At 42.2% G+C, this 23072-nt stretch overlaps 1 protein-coding gene across 1 annotated transcript; it reads right to left on the bottom strand.

Moving 5' to 3' along the window:
• Positions 1–9710: 9710 nt before the first annotated feature.
• myb (v-myb avian myeloblastosis viral oncogene homolog) lies at positions 9711–21210 on the bottom strand. The gene is made up of 15 exons (XM_053643898.1): positions 20287–21210; positions 17971–18088; positions 17637–17708; positions 16830–16922; positions 16218–16438; positions 15798–16026; positions 15387–15455; positions 15138–15242; positions 14586–14822; positions 13333–13457; positions 13038–13149; positions 12791–12910; positions 12598–12681; positions 12051–12155; positions 9711–11570 (listed from the first exon to the last, which is right to left on the bottom strand). Exons 1-15 carry the CDS (start codon positions 20307–20309, stop codon positions 11457–11459), a joined length of 1827 nt encoding a protein of 608 aa, XP_053499873.1. The 5' UTR covers positions 20310–21210; the 3' UTR covers positions 9711–11456.
• Positions 21211–23072: the final 1862 nt, after the last annotated feature.

Below are 23072 nucleotides of genomic sequence, written 5' to 3'. Positions count from 1 at the left end.
CCTGGACCATATCACTGCATTTGTCACAGTGTTCCATGACATGTGGCTGCCCGGACATGACTGGGATACATCACTGGAGAGGTTTCAGATCAGCATTAATCTAGCATTAATTTGTCTTCCACTAGTTTTCAGCCTGTATCTCATCACTCCATTGGTGTTCGTCAAGACTCAGATCTCATCCCACTGCTATTCCTTATATACCTTACAGTACTGTGCAAAAGTCTTAGGCACATGCAAGGAAATGCTGTAGAGCGGAGATGCCTTCAGAGATAATGAAATGGAATGTTTCTCAATACTATAAAGAGCAGTAAACAGTAGTAAATGAAGCAAAGGCAATATTTGATGTGACGACCCTTTGCTTTAAACAAAAACAAAAAAAAAAAGTAGTCTCAGGAGGAATTAGTGCAGTTTTATAAGGAAATGAGCTGTAAGTTTTATTGCGCGTCTTGCAGAACCAGACACGGTTCTTTTGGAGACTTTGACTGTCGCACTCGCTTCTTATTTTTGCAGCAAAACCCAGCAGCCTTCATTATGTTTTTGGTCTCTTACCGCTTAATACGCTACTTCCTTTACTGACATTTTTCTGTAACAGTTACGTTTTGTGCTGGAAAACTAATGTTTGGAAATCTAAAGTGTTTTTGTACTGACTCGGTAATGTAGAAGTCATATAAATAAGTACTGTATATACTCGCTGACACCTTTGCAATATCATCAGACAGCATTGTTTTCAGTTGCTGCACCGCTGATACACAATTGTCTGCCGAATCTGAACCCTCACACAGTCCTCCCACGCTGACATAGAGACGGTGGATGGATGGTTAAGAATACTGCAGTTCGAAAATGACTAATCGGAGGTTATCCCGTCGTGCCGTATAATCACTGCCATTTTGAGGACAGAATGGAGGACAAACCCTGCCAAGAACATGCCTTTAAATAGAAATGCTCTTGGTTGCGATAACCGTCAACCAAGAGAGCGATTAACATTTTATTTGAGCATTCTAATAAATGGATCACCAGCATAATCCCAACAAAACTCTCTGATTGTATAATGAGTACTTTATTTCAGGTCAAGATGCTAGCTAGCTAGCACTTATTTCTTTGTCAGTGTTGCTAATGTTAGCCAGACCAATTGTGCAGCGGGCTCCAGAGCTTGTGCTGGGAGCTGCACTTGTCACAACGAAAAATCATTTGACCTTTAGTTTTCTCTTTAATGATCACGTTTCTCTGTGTGTACGCATATAAATGCCCCAAAACAGATATGTTTAGCCAGCTGTGTTAGCTAGTTAGCTATGTCATAGGATAACTGGGATATTTCTGAAGCAAGTATTGCTAAGCTTAGCAAAGATTAGTTAGTCAGCTGAGATAAATATGAATACACTATATGGTCAAAAGTATGCGGATACCTGGCCAAGACACTCATCTGTGCTTGTCGAACATCCCGGGAAGAGATTTAGTCCTCCTTTTGCTGTTATAATAAGCTCCACTCTTCTGGGAAGGCTCTACACTAGATTTTGGCTTTGTGGCTGTGGGGATTAGTGATCATTCAGACACAAGAGCATTAGTGAGATCAGGCAGTGATGTCAGGATGTTGAGGAGGTCTGGGGTACAGTCGGTGTTCCAGTTCATCCCGAAAGTGTTCAGTGGGGTTGAGGTGGAGGACACGCGAGATCTTCTACACCAACCGGAACACACCATATCTTCATGGAGCTGGCTTTGTGCACAGGAGCATTGTCGTGCTGGAACATGTTCAAGCATCTTAGTTCCAGCGAAGGGAAATTGTAACACTACAGCATACAGAGACATCCTATAGTATTGTCTGCTTCCAACTTTGTGGCAATAGTTTGGGGAAGAACCCCATATATATATATATATATATATATATATATATATATATATATATATACGGGTGTGATGGTCAGGTGTGCGAAAACTTTTGGCCTTGTAGTGTATATATCATGGTGAGTCAAAATGAAAACCTTATATTTTTTTTTAATTTGCATTGTTTATTGTAAATAGGTGTCCCAAAATGTATATGAGGTTTAAGTATATAATACACATATATCAGGAAAACACAACTTTATTTTGCTAATAAAATAACATTTATTTGGCTGTCTGTCCACTTCTACTGTACCTACAACATCATTTCTGGTTATGAAGTCCCTTCCTGGTTTTGTGCCTCATCTTTTTTTTTATCTGTTTGTACAGTGTAGGGTCTTTGGGTAACTTGAAAGACAATTATTATATATAAAGTTAATTATAATTACGATGGATGCACCAGTTTGAGCACTGGTATTAGACTGGTATTGGCCTTGATTAATATTGGACAGGATCTGATACATTTTCCTATCAGAGCTACTGATGTACAATATTTTTTTTTATACATGACGTCAACGTATGTGGAATATTTCCTTCATTCCGTCCTAATTTTAGCTGCGATTGTAGATTCCACTCTTCAGTACACTGAAAGAAATAAAAAAAAGTGGGGCAGCACTTTGAAAACAAAAGAATCGGTAAGAGATGTCGCATACGTTCTCAAATCTTTTGCAGGGTGTATTCCCGCTTCACTCTCAGTGTTCCCGAGATCCACCATGACCATCACCCTGATCAGGAAAAAGTGCTTAGTGAAGCTGAATGAATAAATTAATGAAATGATTAGCCTCGCATTATTTGGTTAGAAAAGCTTCTGCGTTTCAATTTTTATTTTTTTTTAAATGTATTTTAATGGTGGGGTTTTTTTTTTCCTTCCCCCAAATTAGGCCACTCCACTCCAGAATATTCCAAGGTACTCATCAAATCTGAAAATGTTATGATGTCATCATTTATCCTGTCATCTATACTAACAGGAGGTTCATTCAGATACGTTTACACCATTGAGCAGATGCTCTTATCCGGATCGTTAATAGTATATCAATTTTAGATGCCCTCGCCACGATGTACTCGTCACACCGGTATACGCTTCCACCCTTAAGAGCGATGAAGCGATTCAACAACACAGCAACAGGCCACCAATTTGACATCTGGTGTTTTTGCTGAATGTGAACTTGGCTCTGATCAGGCGTCTGCTTTTACCAAGCCTCAATTGTTTTTAGAGGCAACATGAAATAGCTTGATTACCTGCCAAAAGTGGAAAGAAGGAGGGGTGAGCTTGACTGAAGTGTAATTTTAGAAGCAGGTTGGTTGGTGTATATGGAGGGCTCATATATAGGGTGATGCGTGCGTGCTGATTGGACGAGGCATGACAGGCATTAGTGATGTCATTCACCATCGGAAAAGTTCTGTAGACCATGTTTCCAACGTCAAGGCTGTGTATGTAGGGGCTTCGTGCTTATATTTCTGAACATATGGGGGTGTGTGCGTGCGTGTGTGTGTGTGTGTGTGTGTGTGTGTGACTAAGTGGAGGGAACTCTCTCTTTGCACCTGTGTTTTTGTTTTTTTGTGTCACATTGGCTTGGTGATCTTACCCCCTCCCCCTTTTCCCTCTCTCTCTCTCTCTCTCTCACTCTCTCTCTCACTCTCTCTCATTCTGCCTCTCTTTTTTTCTCCTTTCTCGCTCTTTCTCAGACAGAGAGCAGGTGTACGGGGCTTCGGAGAGGCTATACGCGTATTCTGAAAGTCTGCTCATGTCTCTTCATTGACAGGCCTTTCCGTTTCAAACCCACAGCGTGCATATCCTCTCTCTCTCTCTCTCCCTCTCTCTCTCGTTCTCTCTCTTTCTTTCTATCACAAACACACACACACACACACACACACACACACAAAATGTTAACAGATGCTCTCACAAAAGACAGCTGAGACAGTAACAAAACTTTCCGAACAATGGCTCTCTGTGTCACTTTCTTTCTCTCTTCATGCTTTGTCTTTTTTTTAATCCTTCGATCAATCCTAAATCGCTTAATTAGGTTTACCGTTATCCGACCTGACTTTTCAAAACAACACAACAACAGGAATGACAGATGAAGTGCCTAACGCGGCCAACTTTGTGTGATCCTGTCATATTTTCACTCGGATACAATCCGACCCGTCGTCATATCAGGAGCGATATTTAGGCCGATAGAGAGGTTTCACTCACATATCTGGAAGGATGGTACTACATGGATACCCTAAAGATTTGCATCTTCAGTGGATAACAGGGCTGGTGCAGTGGATGTGCAATAGCACCCAGACCATAAGAGTGCCTGTTGCTGCTGAGATTAAAATGACATTATTTATGTAAACATTTCGTGAGTAAAATAAAAAGTAATGTACTGTATGTATGAATGGCAGTGGATGGGATATCCTTGTATCCTTGAGGAGCAAGGGCTTTTACTTTGAAAAGAAGAAAAGAAAAAAGATCTGATCCTTTAACCGGCCGATCGTGCCCTTGTTCTACACAGGATCGCAGGGGAGCCTGGAACCTATCCCAGGGAACTCGGGGACACCTTGGATGGGGTGCCAACCCACTGCACACACATTCACATAACTACAGACAATTTGGAAATACCAATCGGCCTACAATGCATATCTTTGGACTGAGGGAGGAAACTGGAGTACCCGGAGAAAACCCCTGAAGCACAGGGAGAACACATAGTGTGGAGGCGGGATTTGAACCCCCAACCCTAGAGGTGTACCATCCAACATCCATCCATCTTCTATACCGCTTATCCTTTTCAGGGTCACGGGGGAACCTGGAGCCTATCCCAGGGAGCATCGGGCACAAGCCGGGGTACACCCTGGACAGGGTGCCGATCCATCGCAGGGCACAATCACATACACACTCACACACCCATTCATACACTACGGACACTTTGGACACGCCAATCAGCCTACCATGCATGTCTTTGGACTGGGGGAGGAAACCGGAGTACCCGGAGGAAACCCCCGCAGCACGGGGAGAACATGCAAACTCCGCACACACAGGGCCAGAGGTGTACCAATATGGACGACAAAAAAAAAATCCAGTTTCCCGACAAAACAACGACGGACGAGCCTTTGAACGGACAGGAAAGCTTTTTTTTTGCTTACTAGACACACAAAAAATCTACTGAAGCCTTCGACAAACTCGCTTTCTTTGTAGGATGCTTTCATGCTGGAGATCTGAATCTGCTCCTCGGGGACGTTCTGGACTAATTGGTCAGCAAAGACATGAAATCAGCTTTTCCGCCGTCACATACAAAAGATCCTAAAACTTCCACCAGCTGTAGCAAGTGAGAACGCAAACTGAATCTGAGAAACTAATGATCGGAGATCCTCCATGTCACAAGACAGGCTGTCAGCTCTGGCTTTGCTGTTCATAGAGAACAAGACAGATGGATTTCAAAGCTACTGTAGATTCGTACCTATAGAATAGCTGCTGTAATCATAGCTTCCTGAATCTTACTGTGCTCATTTCAGGACTCAAACAAAAAATGCTCGCACCAAGCATCCTTTTAACACACTTACTCTACTCTTTGTCTCGACTCTTCTACACCTGTATATACGGTAATGCTTTATAATCCCTCCATCTCCTTCAGCCTTTCTGCGATTGAGCGATCTAAATCTGCAACCTTTTTATTTAAAGCTGCTTAGTGACAACGTATATTGTTAAAAGCATGCCACAAACAGAATTAATTAGTGTGTGTGTGTGTGTGTGTTTACAGAACTGGGGGATACAGGCAGCGTTGAGCAGGCAGGTGGCCACGTTGGAGGGGATGTGAGAGCTGAGCAGCTGTAAATTTAGGCCCTGGTCCGAGCCAGGCCTTCGTCTCTGACACCCACACAGGAAAAGAGCTATCCTCAAGAGACCTTACACATCCAAGCGCACCAATTCCTTCATTCACTTTACCATCCTCTCTCACCCACAAGCTAACACACACACACACACATTCACATACAGAGACAAATTTGGTTTCCGTTCACGTTAAAAGGGGCCATTTACAGTACTCCACCAACACCTTGCCATGGTATAAATATACACACTGCAGAAAAAGCCACCAGTCTTGTGCGCAGTAAAGAAACCTAATATAATACAATATTCATTACTACCGGTTTATTAGAAGAAACACAACTATACAAAGATCATTTCACAACAGTCCTTCCCTGTGGCAAACCACAATATAAACACGGAACCATTGCATTGTAATATATAATACAATAAAACGTGATGTGGTCTGGTGCTACAGGAAAACAATCTTCGACAGGGTAGTGTGAAAATTATTAGTATTATTAGTCAATTATTTTCCTATAAAAATGCATCCAACAGCGTTTAATTCCTCTTATACCACCACAATTAGTTTTTTTTATTTTTTTTATTTTTTTTTTACCAATGGTTACGATATTTTATTACATACCTTTACATACTATTATTCCGTCCAATTCCTCTTCATATCCGTTTATATTTACATTTAATGTTGTTGAATGGTCACAATATTAGTTAGTTCCTGTTATCACTCATACACAGCAGTTCGGCCGCTTTCTCTTAGAGTTAATAAGACAGAATCTTCTGACACATGTTCTGACACATCTTCTGACCAAGCAGATGGAGAAGTCAGTAGTGCTGCTGTATGAAAAAGGAGTGAGAATGTAATACGAACCCGATATGGTTAAAGGACACACGGAAAGACAGATGCTTGTTTAAGCGTCTGTCAGTGTTCAGCAGTTAACATCTGTAGAGCATCAACATGGTTCCATGCTGGCAAAATAGCAACAAAAGCAACACAACCCGTGACACAAAGTTGCAAGTTAAAGGTTGAGGTTAGGGATGGGGATCTCATTCCTGTGAGATATAACAAAGATTGTCCCCGTGCCTTCATGTAAAGCTTCCAATACCGATGTCTTATTTTTGTTTCCCCGTTAAAGTCATTTTTAACACTGTCAATGAGAGGAAAAGGAAGGATATTGAATAATAATAGACTGATCAGATTAAAACATGATGAATGCTGTATGGAATTACCTGCAGAAACAGAAGTTCTCTAAGGTGTTTAGAACAACCACACTGTAAAACCGGATCAGTTCATTTAACTCAAAAAAATCGGAGGAAACTCATTACCTCAAAATTTTGAAGTCGGTGAATCGATTTCTTTAAGCCAAATACACTTAAATATAACAAAAATTGAACTCAAACTTGTTCTATTTACGTGTATTCGGCTTAAAGAAATCGATTTATGAACTTAAAAATTTATGAAAATATATTAAACCCAAACCGAGTCAGTTTTAAAGGCAGAATGTCGACACGTTAAATATTGACTCGATATCTATTTTTTTTTTTTTTTTTTTTTTTTACCACCTACTGCTCTTTATAGTAATTCATTTACTATAAGGAGAATTGTCATTGCATTATTTTCAATGTATATTGAAATATACAGCAGTCTCTACAGTTTACACGGAGTGGTTCTGGTTCTGGAATAAAACAAACAAACAAACAAACAAACAAAAAAGATACAGGTGAAAATTTCTTGTTGATGATCAAACTCAAAGGAGAACGGTCAGACTGGTTTGAGCTGACAGGAAGGAACAATAATCACTCGTTATGACCGTGCTGAGCAGAAAAGCATGACACGGTGTGTGTCGAACCCTGAAGCGGATGGGCTATAAGACCAAATCGGGTTCGAGAAAGAACAGGAATCTGAGGCGACACACACAGGCACAGGCTCATCCAAACCTCATCCTGATGCATGGAAGTGCCGCTATGTGATTGGCTGATTGGATGTAGATGTACAGGTGTTCGTATTAAAGTGCCTATACACAGTATGCAGACTCTGATCCCTGATATATATTTAAGTTTAGTAGTTTAAGTCCGGACGCCCTGCTGAACCGAAGTAGTCCTTGATAAGGGAAACTACTGCATAGCAAGAGGGAATACAGTTAGAGGCATTTGCATGTGTAGTAGCTGGAGGGGTGTATTGTGGCAGCTGATAGATCATTTAGAAGTCGCTATGTAGAGTGTTGATGAGCTTTTTCCATTCACACCCGCTGCTCCTGAACGAGGCTTATCAGTCGCCTCTGATCAGCTCTATCAGCGTGAGTTACTCTCTTGTATTTGAATACTACAGACGCCGTGCTCTTTCCCCTACTTTACTCATACATGGCCTACATGTGGACACTGGGTTATCTGTAACGAATGCTATAAACACTTCTCTGCTTCAATCTGGCAACTCTTTACTGTTTCGTTACAGAGTTTTTACAGTGTCCTTGTAACATTAACTATGGCTAAACAGAGCTTTGGTGACACGCTGAGTCAGGTGTAAATAAAAACCTCAATGCATATATACAGTGCCCTCCAGTTCTATTGGCACCCTTGGTAAATATGAGCAACGAAGGCTGTGAAAATTTGTCTTTATTGTTTAACCTTTTGATCTTTTGTTTAAAAAATATTCACAAAAAATACTCTCTGATGGATATCAAACAATTGCAAACAAAACACAGGTTTATCAAGAAAAATATCTTTGGTCAATATAGGTGTGCAAGAATTATTGGCACCGTTTTAGTCAATACTTTGTGCTACTTCCCTTTGCCAAGGTAACAGCTCTGAGTCTTCTCCTATAATGCCTGATGAGGATGGAGAATACATGGCGAGGGATCTGAGACCGTTCCTCCATACAGAATCTCTCCAGATCCTTCACATTTCGAGGTGCACGCTGGTGGACTCTCCTCTTCAGTTCACCCCACAGGTTTTCTATGGGGTTCAGGTCAGGGGACTGGGATGGTCATGGCAGGACCTTGATTTTGTGGTCAGTAAAGCATTTTTGTGTTGATGTTGATGTATGTTTTGGATCATTGTCCTGCTGGAAGATCCAACCACAGTCCATTTGAATCTTTCTGGCAGAGGCAGTCAGATTTTCATTTAATATCTGTTGATATTTGATCGAGTCCATGATGCCATGTATCCTAACAAAATGTCCAGGTCCTCTGGCAGAAAAACAGCCCCAAAACATTAAAGATCCACCAACATATTTAACTGTGGCTACCTCTCTGTGTGCACCAAAACCACCTCTGGTGTTTATTACAAAAAAGCTCTATTTTGGTTTCATCTGACCATAGAACCCGATCCCGTTTGAAGCTCCAGTAGTGTCTGACAAACTGCAGACGCTCGAGATTGTTTTTGGATGAGAGTCGAGGCTTTTTTCTTGAAACCCTTCCAAACAACTTGTGGTGATGTCGGTGACTTCGGATTGTAGTTTTGGAGACTTTCTGACCCCAAGACGCAACTAACTTCTGCTATTCTCCAGCTGCGATCCTTGGAGATTTTTTGGCCATTTGAACCGTCCTCTCCACAGTGCGTTGAGACGATCTAGACACACGTCCAATTCCAGGGCTGATTCATAACATTTCCAGTTGACTGGAACTTCTTAATTATTGCCCTGATCGTGGAAATGAGCGTTTTCAATGCTTGTGCTATTTTCTTATAGCCACGTCCCATTTTGTGACGCTCAACAACCTTTTGCCGCATGTCACAGCTATATTCCTTGGTTTTACGCATTGTTATGAATGAATAAGGGAATTTGGCCTATTATTTATACCTGTGAAACAGGAAGTCATGGTTGAACAATTTCCTGTTCCTAGTTACCCAGGTATACATTTTTATTATTTTTTTTTAAATATCAATGGGAATATACTTAAAATATATTTTTCTCATATGAATTCATAGGGGTGCCAATAATTGTTGCACACCTATATTTAACAAAGATATTTTTTTTTTATTAACCTGTGTTTTGTTCGCAATTGTTTGATATCCATGAGAGCAGAGTATTTTTGTGAATTCTTTGAACAAAAGATCAAAAGGTTAAACAATAAAGACCATTTTTCACAGCCTTCTCTGCTCATATTTACCAAGGGTGCCAATATCAGTGGAGGCCAATATTACCAAGGGTGCCAATATTAGTGTAATTGACGATAAGCTCGTATTCATCACGCGTCTAACCTCCACCAATAAGGAAAATTGCTGTTAATTTGATATAAAATATGTTGACATTTTAACACACTGCAACCGATAATCACCGGTTCTCCATTTTGTAAAATTCAGAAATAAAAAAAAAAAAGAATCCGCACGGTTCGCGTTTACTTCACGTGAGTCTGTATGGTTGTATTGAGTATTCAATCGTAATTCACACACACACCGAAGTGCTTGAGAAAAACCTGAGAAATGTCACATTGTGGAATAAGAAAGAAAACCACAGAAAGTTCCAAAAACACACTTTATTCACATGGCAGTTAAAAAAAAAATGTAGAAAAAAACGTGTAGAAAACGTTTGATGTATATAAAAAAAGTGTTTGTACTTTCCGCTAATACAAAAGAGGCAGCAAATAACAAAAACGTTACTGCTAAATGTTTCTGATTGGCCATCATAGTCTTGGTATAAAAAGCACATCATAATATCACAAAAAAAGGCACAGTTATAAAAAAATAAACAAAAACAAAACAAAAAAAAACCAAACAAGAATTTCAGTGTTTATAAAACTAGCAATACCATTGACACGCTGGAATATAAAAAAAAATAAACAGTGTTATGAAATTAAGTGTAAAGAAATGTCTCATCAGATCAAAAGCTCTTTTTTTTGTCACTTAGGCCTTTGATATGAAAGCATGCTTGGTAAACTTTGTTTGTTTGTTTGTTTTTTAGCTTGGTAGTAAATCAGAAAACCAATACTTATTTTTTTGTCTTTGTTCAATTGAAATCTTGCGTTGTAGCTTTATTGGTATCAAGTTTAACATAGTGCTAACGGGATCTTAATTCAATCCCGCACTTTTCGTTTTTGGGTTGTTGTTTTTTTTAAAAATTTGAAATGGTAACACTAGTGAAATGATGGGTGCCTTTCTATGGACACACACGACTTCTAAACTTGGCAATGTGAACTATGAGGCACTTGAGTACTCTGATCAGTGCTTTGGTTTGGGATTGTGTCTCGTGTAGCGCACTTTAAACATGGTTCTGTGTCATTTCGGAGGCAGCACTGCTGGGCTACAGGGTGTAAATCATGGGTAATGCTCGAAGCAAACAACGCTCCTTACTGTTAACGCACAGCATAGACTAGAGATTAGCAGGATGCACGAATACTGGGGTCCAACACTGACGAATGCGCCTGTCGTAGTTAATTATTCTTAATACAAAATAATAAATTATTACAAATTGTTATTTATATTAAAATTCCATACAATTAGAGCCCTCATAGACAGTTCATTTCCCCGTGTATAATACAAAATATATAATACAATATTATTAAAAAATAAAAGCCGACAAACAAAAGAGACAAAATGAAAAAATGTAGAAAAACAAACAAACAAAAAAAAAGGTTCATTTACTTTGGTTGGCTGACGTCCAACACGGAAAAGCACAACATAATTGACGGCTGTGCAGTCAAATGAATGGCTGTACGCCTCTCCCAAATCACGTATTGTACCATAATGACTCGACCCCGCCTTAGGAGCGGCCACGGAGTGTTTTCTCTTTCCATTATTGCAGAATGATTGTCTGCTGTCTCTCGACCTCGCTCCTCCACACTTCCTACATGACCAGCGTGCGGGAGCAGAAGTTGTTGAGGTATTTGTGTGTCGGCTCAGAGGGCAGAAGCTGGTCCTCGGTCTTCCCACAAAGCACCTGCTCCCATGTTCCCACGTGCTAAGGAGGAGGAGGAGGAGGAGGACAACAGAGGGGTAAGAGGAAGGCGGGAAAGAAGCACAAAGATAACGAACATGATGAGCGTCGTCATTTTATGATTTTATGGCGTAATACAACACCTGGATTCGCAGCGTAACAAGCAAACACGTTTACAGCCCATTCGAAATACCTTTATACTAAACGAACCACAGTTGTGTCTCGCTATTAAAATGCAAAATTTTTTGGAAGAACAATGGATGGATGGAGATAGTTTGATCAGGGTCCCGTCCCCCCCAAGATCTTTTAAAGAACTTTCCAGCCTTTCAAGTTTACGTTTTCTTCAAATGAAATCTATAATCCTTGGAGATATTTTTTCCCCCAATCCCCCCAATTTTATCCCCACATCTGGACTCGTCTGGCAATACGACGGCTATACAAGAACGTTAAATAGTTAGAAGGACGTATCAAGCAATGCACAACTGAAGAAAGAGGTTGTGTTACCTGCACTGGGCTACCCAGAGTTCTGCGGGGCATCTGAGCGGCTTTATGTCCGTCCTCGCTCTTCTCCGATCCGGGCAGCATCAGCAGCGAGCTCGTCAACAGATCCTGCAACGAGCCGGAACGACACAGAGGTTAAATATTACCTCACGAGGAAACAACAGAAGTTTATTTCTGTATTTCACCTACATTAAAGAAGTTCAAACAGAGGACAGAGGTGAAAACAAGGACTGGATGATGGTGCAATTGATTGTGATTATAATCTCATAATATCTGAGGACAACTTCGTATTGTCTCGCTTTGCTCAGGTTTTCGAACGGGAAGTCACTTTAAGAGTCAAAACATCTGTTTATTTTTATTATTGACAACAATTGTTTTAGACGATTTTAGATTGTCATTGTCCGACTGTGAGTCATAACAGGGTCGCTCATTACTCTAGAAAAAAAAAAAAAAAAACGGAAGACAAACACTTTATGAAATGCATATCTCAGAAAAGTCTGTTGTGAAATTTGTGGACATATCGCCCATGCTTAGGTGAAAGGTCACTCACCGGCATATTGTGGGCGGGGCCACTTGAAGGAAAAAGCTGGGCATGAAGATTCTGTCCCTCCCACTGCAGACACGTTGGCTCGACCTGCAAGCGCAATTCGAACTCACTCGCTGTCTTTCATACGTACGCTTACAGATCACATGACGGAAGACATGATAAAAGATATCTAGATACATATAAAGAAAGGACTCACCTCTTGTTTAATCTTCTTGAGCGGAGGCTGGTCGTGATGCGCTCCTCCGACGCTCACTTCACATTCCTGAGGCTCCTGTTTAATTCCTCCAACTACTGCATCTACAGGAGGGCTGTGAGCCTAAACACAACACACACATTCCCGTTAAGACGCTATAACACACGCACGTAGAAGCTAATGTTAAACCATCAGTATCGTATTAAACACACACACACACACACGCCCGCACTTATACACAAACTCTCACCCTCTTCAGCGGGCCATATTTGGTGTCCTGCAAGGTCAGTGCTGTTTTGAATGGAGTAGGAGTGCGAGGAGAACACTCCATGATCGAGCGCCTTAGAGTCGGAGTCCTGAACCTGAGAAAGAGAGACGATTCAGGAATGAGCTAACGGCTTTATCGTAACAAACGCCGCTCGAATCGGTTTAGGTCTATGAGTGCAGAACGCTGTATCGGTATTTAGATCATCGTGTGAAAGAGTTCATTTAAGGTCTAATACTGTAAAAAAAAACAAAAACAAAAAAAAACAACAGAAACTTACATATCGTTCTCCTTCTGGTGGTGGAGAGCGAGGTCGGGCTGCAGTGGCTTCTGGGAGCACACGGCTGAGGGCGAGACGGGTAGACTCTGACCGTCCGGGTCTGGACTCACGGAAGCGTTTAAGAACTACAAAAAAAAACAAAAAAAAAAAAAGAAAAAAAAAACAGAAATCATCATCACACACCTGTTCTTGAGTGTGTAAAGGAACAAACAGCCACAGAATACACTTCAGAAAAACGCAGCTGTGTTTTAGAAACGTGCCTGCAAGTTATGAAAGAAGATCTGAAAAAAAGCAGGTTTTCCTCCCCCCCGAATCCCCCCCCCCATCTCTTATAGGAACGCGAAACCCGTTATATTATCTAATCTCTGCTCATAATGGAACGTTCGCACCAGGGGGGTGTTTTGAATACGAAAAAGGACAATCTGAGGTTCTTGCACCCTGTGAATGCAGCTTGCACCTTGTGAAGTAACCGATTTCAGATCTAAACGTCTGGGAAGAGGAACCGAATGCTTAAAAGAGTCCGATGTTTCTTGAGGATAGTCACTTTTGCATGCGCGTTGATTCGCGGATTTGGTGGTATTTGGTGAACGAAAGCCTGTTCGGTCCTGCGCAAAGTGCACAACTTTTACAACTGCTGAATTAAGATTTCATAAACATGTAATAAAATGCGTGTGGAGTTGCAGAGGTATGATCTCCAGTACCGTGGATATACACTACGACACACTCCTTAGAGATGAGATAATGAAAAATCAGGAAGGAACAAGAAATGATTGTCGACACGAACACGATCACCACTACTACAGTGGAGACTACCACTACTAGCACTACTGACTACTGACTCGGGTCTCTCGGTGGTACCTGAGAGGGAGAAAAGGGCAGGATGCTTGTGTCAGAACGTTTAGGCGCGGAGCGAGCGAACGACGAGAAGCCGCTGTCCTCGCTGTTCACACATGCAGCCTTATGCGTTTTACTCAAACTCCTGTTAGAGCTCTTGTCGGGCCATGCTGTGATGTTCTGAGAAGATCATGCAGAGAGGGTTGATATTTAGCCTGCCCGCCCACTGATATACTACCTATACTTATACTAGAATGTTTTTTTGCTCAGGAAACTGATATATACGTGTAATAGGCATGTAAACGTATATTGTATATACGTTTGAATATGTCAGGTGCAAACTCTCTAACTGACGCTAAACTTGTCCAGGCAGCAATATGTCACACGTCTGTAATACAAAGTTTTGTTCGTTTTCTTACAGAATCGATGGCATCCATGAACTCTGGTAAGGCTGCCAGGACGCCGCTGTTGCCTGCTGCACTGCCGCCGCCGTTTGTGCCGCCGCCGCCGCTACCGTTCGGACTGTTCGTGTTGCCGTGAGCGCTCTCCTCTGGAAGGCAGCCTTGCTCCAAGGGTGGGGCTGGGACGGAGACAGCCACACCTACTGAGGTGTCAGTCAAAGAGCCCCGACCCCATGTGTAACTGGCCATGGAGATCTGTGTGTGTGTGAGAGAGAGAGAGAGAGAGAGAGAGAGAGAGAGAGGGTGAGTGAAAGACAGAGTAAATGATGGAGGAAGAGAGGAGAGAGAAAGGGAACTTGACTTGTTGAATGATTTGGGAGGGGTGGAAGGGGTGGAAGGGGTGGGGTGGGGGGGGTTCTATGTTTCACAAGAATTTGAACAGAGTTTGTGGTGTGATAAGGGCACATTGCATCACTTAGCCAAGCAGTTAGAATGTGAAATAGACCCCCAGATGCTTCCTCCAATTATTCACACACACACACACACACACACACACACACACACACTCACGGGTAGTGCTTGTTGTCCTTTCAGCTCATTCTCTGTCGACATCAGAAGCATCTCAATCTCCTTCACTCTCTTCTCTTTCTCGGGATCTTCTTCATTATAGTGTTTCTGAAACACACACACACACACACACAAACCGAGTTAGGATAAAATATCTGTGCTTATCTACACAATAGACGCAGTGTTTTTTTACCCAGACATTTTAAAAGTCTAAAATAGACTTCATATAAAAAGTCGACGTTTCTGGGTCACCTGTATAGCTGCAGTGCCGTGCTGAGGGATGTTAAAAATGTTCAGCTGCAGAGCCAATGGAAACGGCACCTAAACAACCAATGATGAAACAGATAATGAGTTCATGATGATGATGATGATGAGGACAGTCTCATACTGGCTCATTGAGTCATTCTAATGCAAGAAGTGTACCGCATGTGTTTTCAATAGAAATGCACTGAATGTTAATCGCTACAGTCTGGAACGTGCCAATAAGCGCTCTGTACATCGAACTATAAACATAACTATTCCGTTTAGTAAAAACGGCAGATATTCCTGGAGGGGTTTTGATCAAATCGCGGCATCATTTTTGTAGCGATATAACCTGCCGTCTGTATCCGTGCGTGTTAATGAACGACGAACGGAATGTAGGAACGTAGGGTTAACAGTTACCCGTTGTGGGTCGGGGATGTAGTACTGGGTCGGGTACTGGTTAGTGATGGGGCTGGTTGGCATGGAGCTGCTAGTCGGAGTCTGGCTGTAGTTGAGCAGGTGGGATGGTTTCGTGTATCCGCTGGTAATCGGCGATGAGCTGACTTTAGTCGTGTGCTGCAGGTAGCCTTCCTGTTCCACTTTACGCCGCATCGTAGAGTTCCAGTGGTTCTTTATGGCGTTATCCGTTCTGCCGACGAGAGAGCGGGTTATTAGACGTGGATGTACACGCAGAGCAGGTTGAAAATACAAAACGGTTACAGATAAGTAACAAGGCGAATACAACATCACACGATCCGGGTCTACTGGAAGTCTTAAATGCTGTTTACAGGTTCAGATCGAAATGGCTGGAAGTGTATTTGATCGTGTTATCGTTCGAACCTGCCCGGCAGCAGTTTGGCGATCTCGGCCCAGCGGTTGCCGAGTTTCTCGTGCGCCTGGTAGATGATACGATCTTCCTCCTCCGTCCAGGACGTCTTCTTTACCTCCGGGTTTAAGTGATTATGCCAGCGTTCGCGACACTGCTTGCCGATACGCCCCTTTAAGTGCTTCGCTATGACCGACCAGCGTTTCGGACCGTACTTCTGCACCAGCTCGATCACCTGAGGGTATGCAGAGAGAAAGAGTCGTATGAGTAAAGGAAGGCTAGATGGAGCGGACAGGCGAGGAAGCGCAAACACACACAGAAGGGGAACTTGAATTGCGCAACTATACTAAGGCTGCACATAGATAGTGGTATTTAAAATGACTAAACATCTGTAATATCCACCTGCCAATGACTATCGGCAGGCCATAAAGTTACAGGCGATACAGAGTTAGACACCTGCTCCGTACAGTTAATCATTAGTTGCGTCCAGTTCTTTCTGCTGAAATGTTCTTATAACTGTGCTTATAAGGGCCGTACGCTTGGTGCGTTCGGTGTGTCTCTGAGCTGTCTTTAAGTCTTGATTTGTTTTTGTTTTTCATGTTCAGGTGTTCAGGCGACGCACGTACCCGCTGGTCTTCTTCTTTGGTCCAGGGTCCTTTAATGAGCTCGGGGTTGAGGACTTTCTGCCAGCGGTGCTGACACTGGACGTCCGTGCGGTTCTGTAACGAGCGAGGATGGTTTCGAGATTGTGAAAGTGTAATCACACGTGCAGAAAGACAAACAAAACACCCAACATTTGAATTACGGTGCGCTTCTGTAAGTAACACCAACAGGATGTTGCTGGTGTGAATAAGCAAAGGTCGCCATGAGATTATAAACACACGTTGCTCTGGTTGTGCTGTGTAATACGCGAACAGGATGTACGTTATTGTGTGGTGGGTGTTTTGGCGCATGAATTACTGAAGGTGTTAGACTGCCGAGATGGCCAGGTGCGTGGATTCCCCTATGAGTGCTTCAGAAATGAAACAGCCCCACTTTCTCATTCTCATGTACAGTGATTTATACAATGCAGATCGGTTTCTAAAACAAAACAAGCTGATACCATGCATGTATGTGTGTATTTATATATATCTATATATATGTGTGTGTGTGTGTGTGTGTGCATGTCAGCAGGTGCACAGCGGATTCTGAAACAAAGCAATTTCCCCACCCTCCTTGACTCTGCCCCAGACTGGAGCAAATCTAAAAGGGATGCCCAAATATGCAAATTGTGCCATGAACCAGCACATCTATACTACCTGAAGCTTCTAGCCATTCACATGCAAATACTCACACATCTAACACATCCTCACCTAGCCTGACCCTCTCTAAGTCCCAGAATGCACACAAACACACACACACACACACAAACACACACACACACACACACTTACAGGCAAAAAGCTGGCGATGACTTTCCAGTCTTCTGAGCCATGATGTTCCACCAATCTTTTCAACTTCTCATCCTGTCAAGAACAAGCCAAACATTATTCATTCTTAGCTGAAGAACTGATATAAAGGCAGATGAGAAGAACAAAACGTTTCTAGGCGGCTCGCTAGGACCGCGTACGTTCTAAATACACGTATAACACGTACTGTAAATCTACGTTTATAACCGTAACTATGCATCACATTTCCTGATTTTGCGAAAGGCACCAGATATGTTGTGACTGAAAAGAAACACGGTTCGAAAGCATAGTTTCACATTTGAACAGTGCTTCCGTGTACCTCTTCACGTGTCCAGCGTGTTTTGCCGAGGTGCCGTTTTCCTGTTTTGGCTAACGGCGCATCGTAGTCGTGATCATAAATCTCCACGTCATCGTCGTCCTCGTCGCTGCTGTAAACACTGCAGGAAAAGAGAAAACGGGGAAGAGGGACAGGGGCAATCGAAGAAGGTAAGGAGTAAAGCGTGAGGGGAGGACAGAACGGTGGAAGAAGGAAGGGAAAGGAGGAGTAAAGGTTAAAGAGAGAGAGAGAGAGAGTGGTATAATGAGTGAGAGAAGACTCTGAGTCAATTTTATGTTCCAAAAAAAAAAAGACATGTATGACGTATAGCGAATTACAAACAGCCCCCTAGTCATACTGTCATGAATAATAGAAAAATTGAGCGATAACACAGTCAAAACAAAAGTGAAGTGGCTGAACCTGTAGTACCAGCAGATTGAGAGAAACCTGTTCTGATGTTTTTGGTTTCCACAGATATATGTACAAAACGTGGAGCGGCCCTGTTTCCCCACTGCTGCGTGTTCAGACCTGCTCGGGTCCTGTCACAGCCACATGCTCAACTAACTCACCTGGCCGGCTCTTGGCCAATCAGAAGGAAGCACGGCATGCGTGGAAGCCCGTGCTCACCTGGCTTTTGTGTCACACTTTAGGTGCTATGTGTGTTTATGTAAGCCTTGTGCTTATCATTACTGCTTAATGATTGATAAACGACAAGGAAGAGGTCAGGGGCGTGTCGATGTTCACCCCAAAAAAAGAAAGAAAGAAAGAAAGAAAAGGGGATCTTGGGGTTACCTATTCATTTTACTCTATACTAGCTATATGAGCAGTTTTAGAGCATTCACATCGAGAGATTGGAATGAGTGTAAAACTCATGTGAAGCCTGGGCTGGATATTGCAGTGTTGATTATGCGACTTTGTATATTACTCAAAACTGTGTTCAAATTAAACATCTAATTATGCATGAACTTTTCTGCACCAGATATAATACTAAAAAAAAATATTTAATTATTATTATATTTGTGAGTGTGTGCGTGTGTGTGTGCATGCAACCGAGTACTGAGAAGAGATCACACAAGTGCGCTCGTGCCACACTGACAGCAGGGCATTACAACTCGCCGTTCATTACTCGCGTGACCCCGACCCCTGTTTCCGCCGTCGCGTGCGCTCGGGGTTTTTTTTTTGCACGTTTGACGCCCAAACAATCGCGTCTCTTTGTTTTTGTCGCAGAAACTTTTCAAATACTCTTGACGCACTTGTCGAAAAGAAAAGATAGTATTACGATTTGGGTTTTTTTTTTCTTTTCTTTGCACGTCAGTCATATATCCGGGAACTTCCACATGATGTTAAATAAATAAATAAATAAATAAATACAAAGTTTCTGCAGCATAACGAGCGAAACCACAGGTTTGGAGGTAAAATAATAACCGAGATGAACCGATTTAAACCAAAACCAACCTGACGTGGGAGCAACTGGGGTTCAGTTTAGGGTCACACTATAGATGGAGGCGAAAACGAGACCAAACCTTTTCGAAGCTAAAAGACAAACTCTCTCTCTCTCACACACACACACACACCTGTCTTTTAGGAGTAAAACAATTCGGATAATGATATGAGGTTTTAAAAAAAACACAAAAAAACACAACAACTGAAAATAGGTTATAGGTCACACTGTTGTCTTGGTTACTCTCGAACTTTCTTTCAGTGTCAAAATCACCTTGGTTACCTCAAAAACAGCCCCGCTGACACATTTACAGCTTGTGTACAGCTCTTATTTCCACCTGAAACTATTTAAGAACAGGTCTCAGTTTAAGATAGTAACTTATTTCCAAAAAGTAATTCGACCCCCGACGCTCATCTTCATCCTCGTCCTCATACTGACTGACCGACGGACCCGCACGCGCAACGAATGAATGAAAATTTAAATGAGAGCGCGACCACCAGGCACCAGCGCGCGAGCTCGCTCTACTCACTCACATGACCACCACTACCACCACCACCACCAAGCCACCTGTTCCTGCGCGCGAGCCGGAGAACTGTTAGGATTTAGCAATTAAATACAAAAAAAACAACGCTAAGGAGAGATTAAAACGAAAAACCCGTCGTTGTAAATATACCGCTCACACGCGACGCTCAAGAAAAAGGAAAGCATTCATCCGCGTGCGCATATAAATAAATATAAATATCTTTACTCGCTTACTTACAGCTCTCGAGCTTGTCGCACGCACGCACACACCATCAGCAGCAGCAGCAGCAACACCATGCATGCATCCAGCATTAAATCATAAAGTGCACTTAAAGCAAAAAGAGCTCCATGCCTACCTGTGTCTCGGTCGCCTCGCCATCCCGTGTGTTGGAAGGTGAGATGAGAGAAGTTTAGTTTAGGGCGCACAGTGCGTGCGTATGTGTGTGTGGATGCGTGCGTGTGTGCGCGCGCGCGCGTGTGTGTGTATGTGTGTATGCAGGCGTGCTCGCTATACGCTCCTGGTCTCCGCGATGAGAAGGAAGTGGACTGACATTAAGCTCACATTAAGGGGGAATGAGCCAGACTGTAAACACACCATCCATCAGACAAAGCTCTGGCACGGCCTCCCCGTTCCCCCCCGCTAAAGTTCGCGCGTTTGTTTTAGCGCATGCGCGGTGGAGCGAGGCGTCAAGCGCCGCTCTGTCGTCAGCGCGCCATATCGGTCGCCTGGTCGCGCTAAACTCCAGTTACACACACTCGTGCTGTAGTGCTAGTAATGTTTACCGAGCTGGAGGAGGAACTTGAACGAATGGGGGCCATTTCAATGCAGAGCTTTTCATGGTTTAAGCTTCTAAAAGCAGAATATAGGCTGCCATTGCTGTAGCCTGGATCACTGTGGCATGTAAAATGTCGTTTATGAACGAGACGTGTCGTTATTTCTACATTTTCTCTGAATGATTTTCCCTACGCTCTGCACTCTCACTTTCACTTTTAAAGAACTGAAGGTTCCTTTTACTTCCTCCTTGGTAACTAATTAAAAAAAAAAAAAAAAGATAACTAGTGTTGCACATTCCTTTCATGGGTAAGTTTAATGCCTGTTAGAAGTCTCCAGATTTGTATATATTTTTTAAAAGTCATGATGATAATCAAAACATGTTATATGAAAAAGGAAGACACTCAGAATAGAGTTTAATCAGAATAGAAAAATAATAGTTTATAACTCATTTCCTACTGAAAGAAGGCGTCTTTGGTCATGGCACCACAAAAGATTGACGTGTTTGCACGATGCTATCATTTCTACCAGACAAAAAGAGGCAGTGCATGAAAGTAGTCAGGAAACGGACATGAAAGAAAACAGATATAGATGGAATAACTTGCGTTTATTACTCGTAAATACTGCCAAGAGGATTTAAAAACCAAGAACGAAGTAGTGTGAGCGTGGAAAAAAACAATGGTGATTAGTGTTTGGTTGTTGGGAGCAACAATGATCGGTGATTGGTCATTGGAAAAAATGGTGATCATTGGTCATTAGGAACAATGGTGATCAGTGATGGGTCTTTAGTAACAATACTGATCAGTGATAAATCATTGGGAACAATGGTGATCAGTGATTGGTCTTTAGTAACACTAGTGATCAGTGATTGGTCTTTAGTAACACTAGTGATCAGTAATTGGTCTTTAGTAACACTAGTGATCAGTGATTGGTCGTTGGGAGAAATGATGACTACTGATTAATTGTTGGGAGCATAGACTCACACAGGCATGTCTCAATCAGGCTTTACATACTGATGGTGATTCTACTGAAATTCTCTCTCTCATCTCCTATAACCAGCAGCTCTGATCTGAGCTGGAGGGCCATATCGAGTGCAGGACAGTCGCTAATGTCTGTCTGGAATATCGCTATATTTGTCTTCAGGTTCTAAAATGGCACCAATTCTACTGACAGAGTCACTAAGTTGGAAACACTGGAGATAACTGATGGGGGATCATATCTAATCTAAATGTTTTTGTGCATTTGTCCTTGAACTATAGGCTATTATTACATAAACATAAACTGCACATCTCTTTCTTCAGCTGCGATGTTTCCAAAGCATTATTTAAATGACTGTTGAACTGTTGATATTTCAGACTAGATCTGTTATTGTCAATTCAGTGGAACAGAAATGTGTTTTAATCTATGATCACACTTTCACATGTTCATCATGAAAGTTGTTCTAAATTCAACAAACGTTGCATGTGTTTTGTTCTCTGCTTTTATTACTGTTAATAATTGTCATGATGCTGCAGTCACGTCCGATTACATCATTTGGCTTGGTCCATTGTCTCTGAGCGCTGATGTTCCTGTGGACGCTGTGGGATTGTTGTGGCTCTCCATGGGGTTACACATGCTCATCCATGCATCTCAACTAAAGGAGGAGGATCCATGGGTTCCTTCATTACAGACACAAGTTAGTCACAAAACAGGGTTGTGCAGATTACCTGGGAAGAGCCTGCAGTCACAAATTACTCAGAACTCATTACAATGTTCTAGAAGGAAATCAAGGGAATTTTAGAAGTGTTAAAGGAAAAACCTGAATGACTTGCATATGAATCTTTAGAACCAATCTGTGATCTTTAATGATCTTCTTTTTTTTAGTTGAAACTTTTTTCATCTACATGTGGGTCTATTGTTTGTTTTTTTTTTTTACTGCTAGCTGCTGATAAAGAGAGCGATGCAGCAGCACTTTAATCCTTTAATCTGTCCAGTAAGTTTCATACTTCAGCAAGACCTGACTGTTATCTCTTATGTTATGTTTTAGATTGCTGAATTAATTTCTTAAGTTGTGTCAGCTCTAGCAATCTCCCACTGTGGCATCAACGGGACATAATGATAATGATAATGACTCTTTACTGGTCACATATACATTACAGCACAGTGAAATTGTTTTCTTCGCATGTTAGGAAGTTGGGGTCAGATCATACAGCGCTCGTGGAGGAGAGAGGGTTAAGTGGTTTAAGAGGGTTAAGAGGCTCAAGGGCCCGACAGTGGCAGTTTGGCAGTGCTGACGCTTGAACCCCCGACCTTCCGATCAGTAACCCAGAGCCTTAACCGCTAAGCCCCCAAGCCATTAAACCACTAACTTCACACAGGAATGATGAAAAT

The sequence above is a fragment of the Ictalurus furcatus genome, chromosome 15 (genome assembly GCF_023375685.1).
Source record: "Ictalurus furcatus strain D&B chromosome 15, Billie_1.0, whole genome shotgun sequence".
In the NCBI taxonomy this organism is placed as follows: Eukaryota; Metazoa; Chordata; class Actinopteri; order Siluriformes; family Ictaluridae; genus Ictalurus; species Ictalurus furcatus.
Note: the sequence above shows the minus strand (reverse complement) of the source record. Positions and strands in the feature narration are given on the sequence as shown.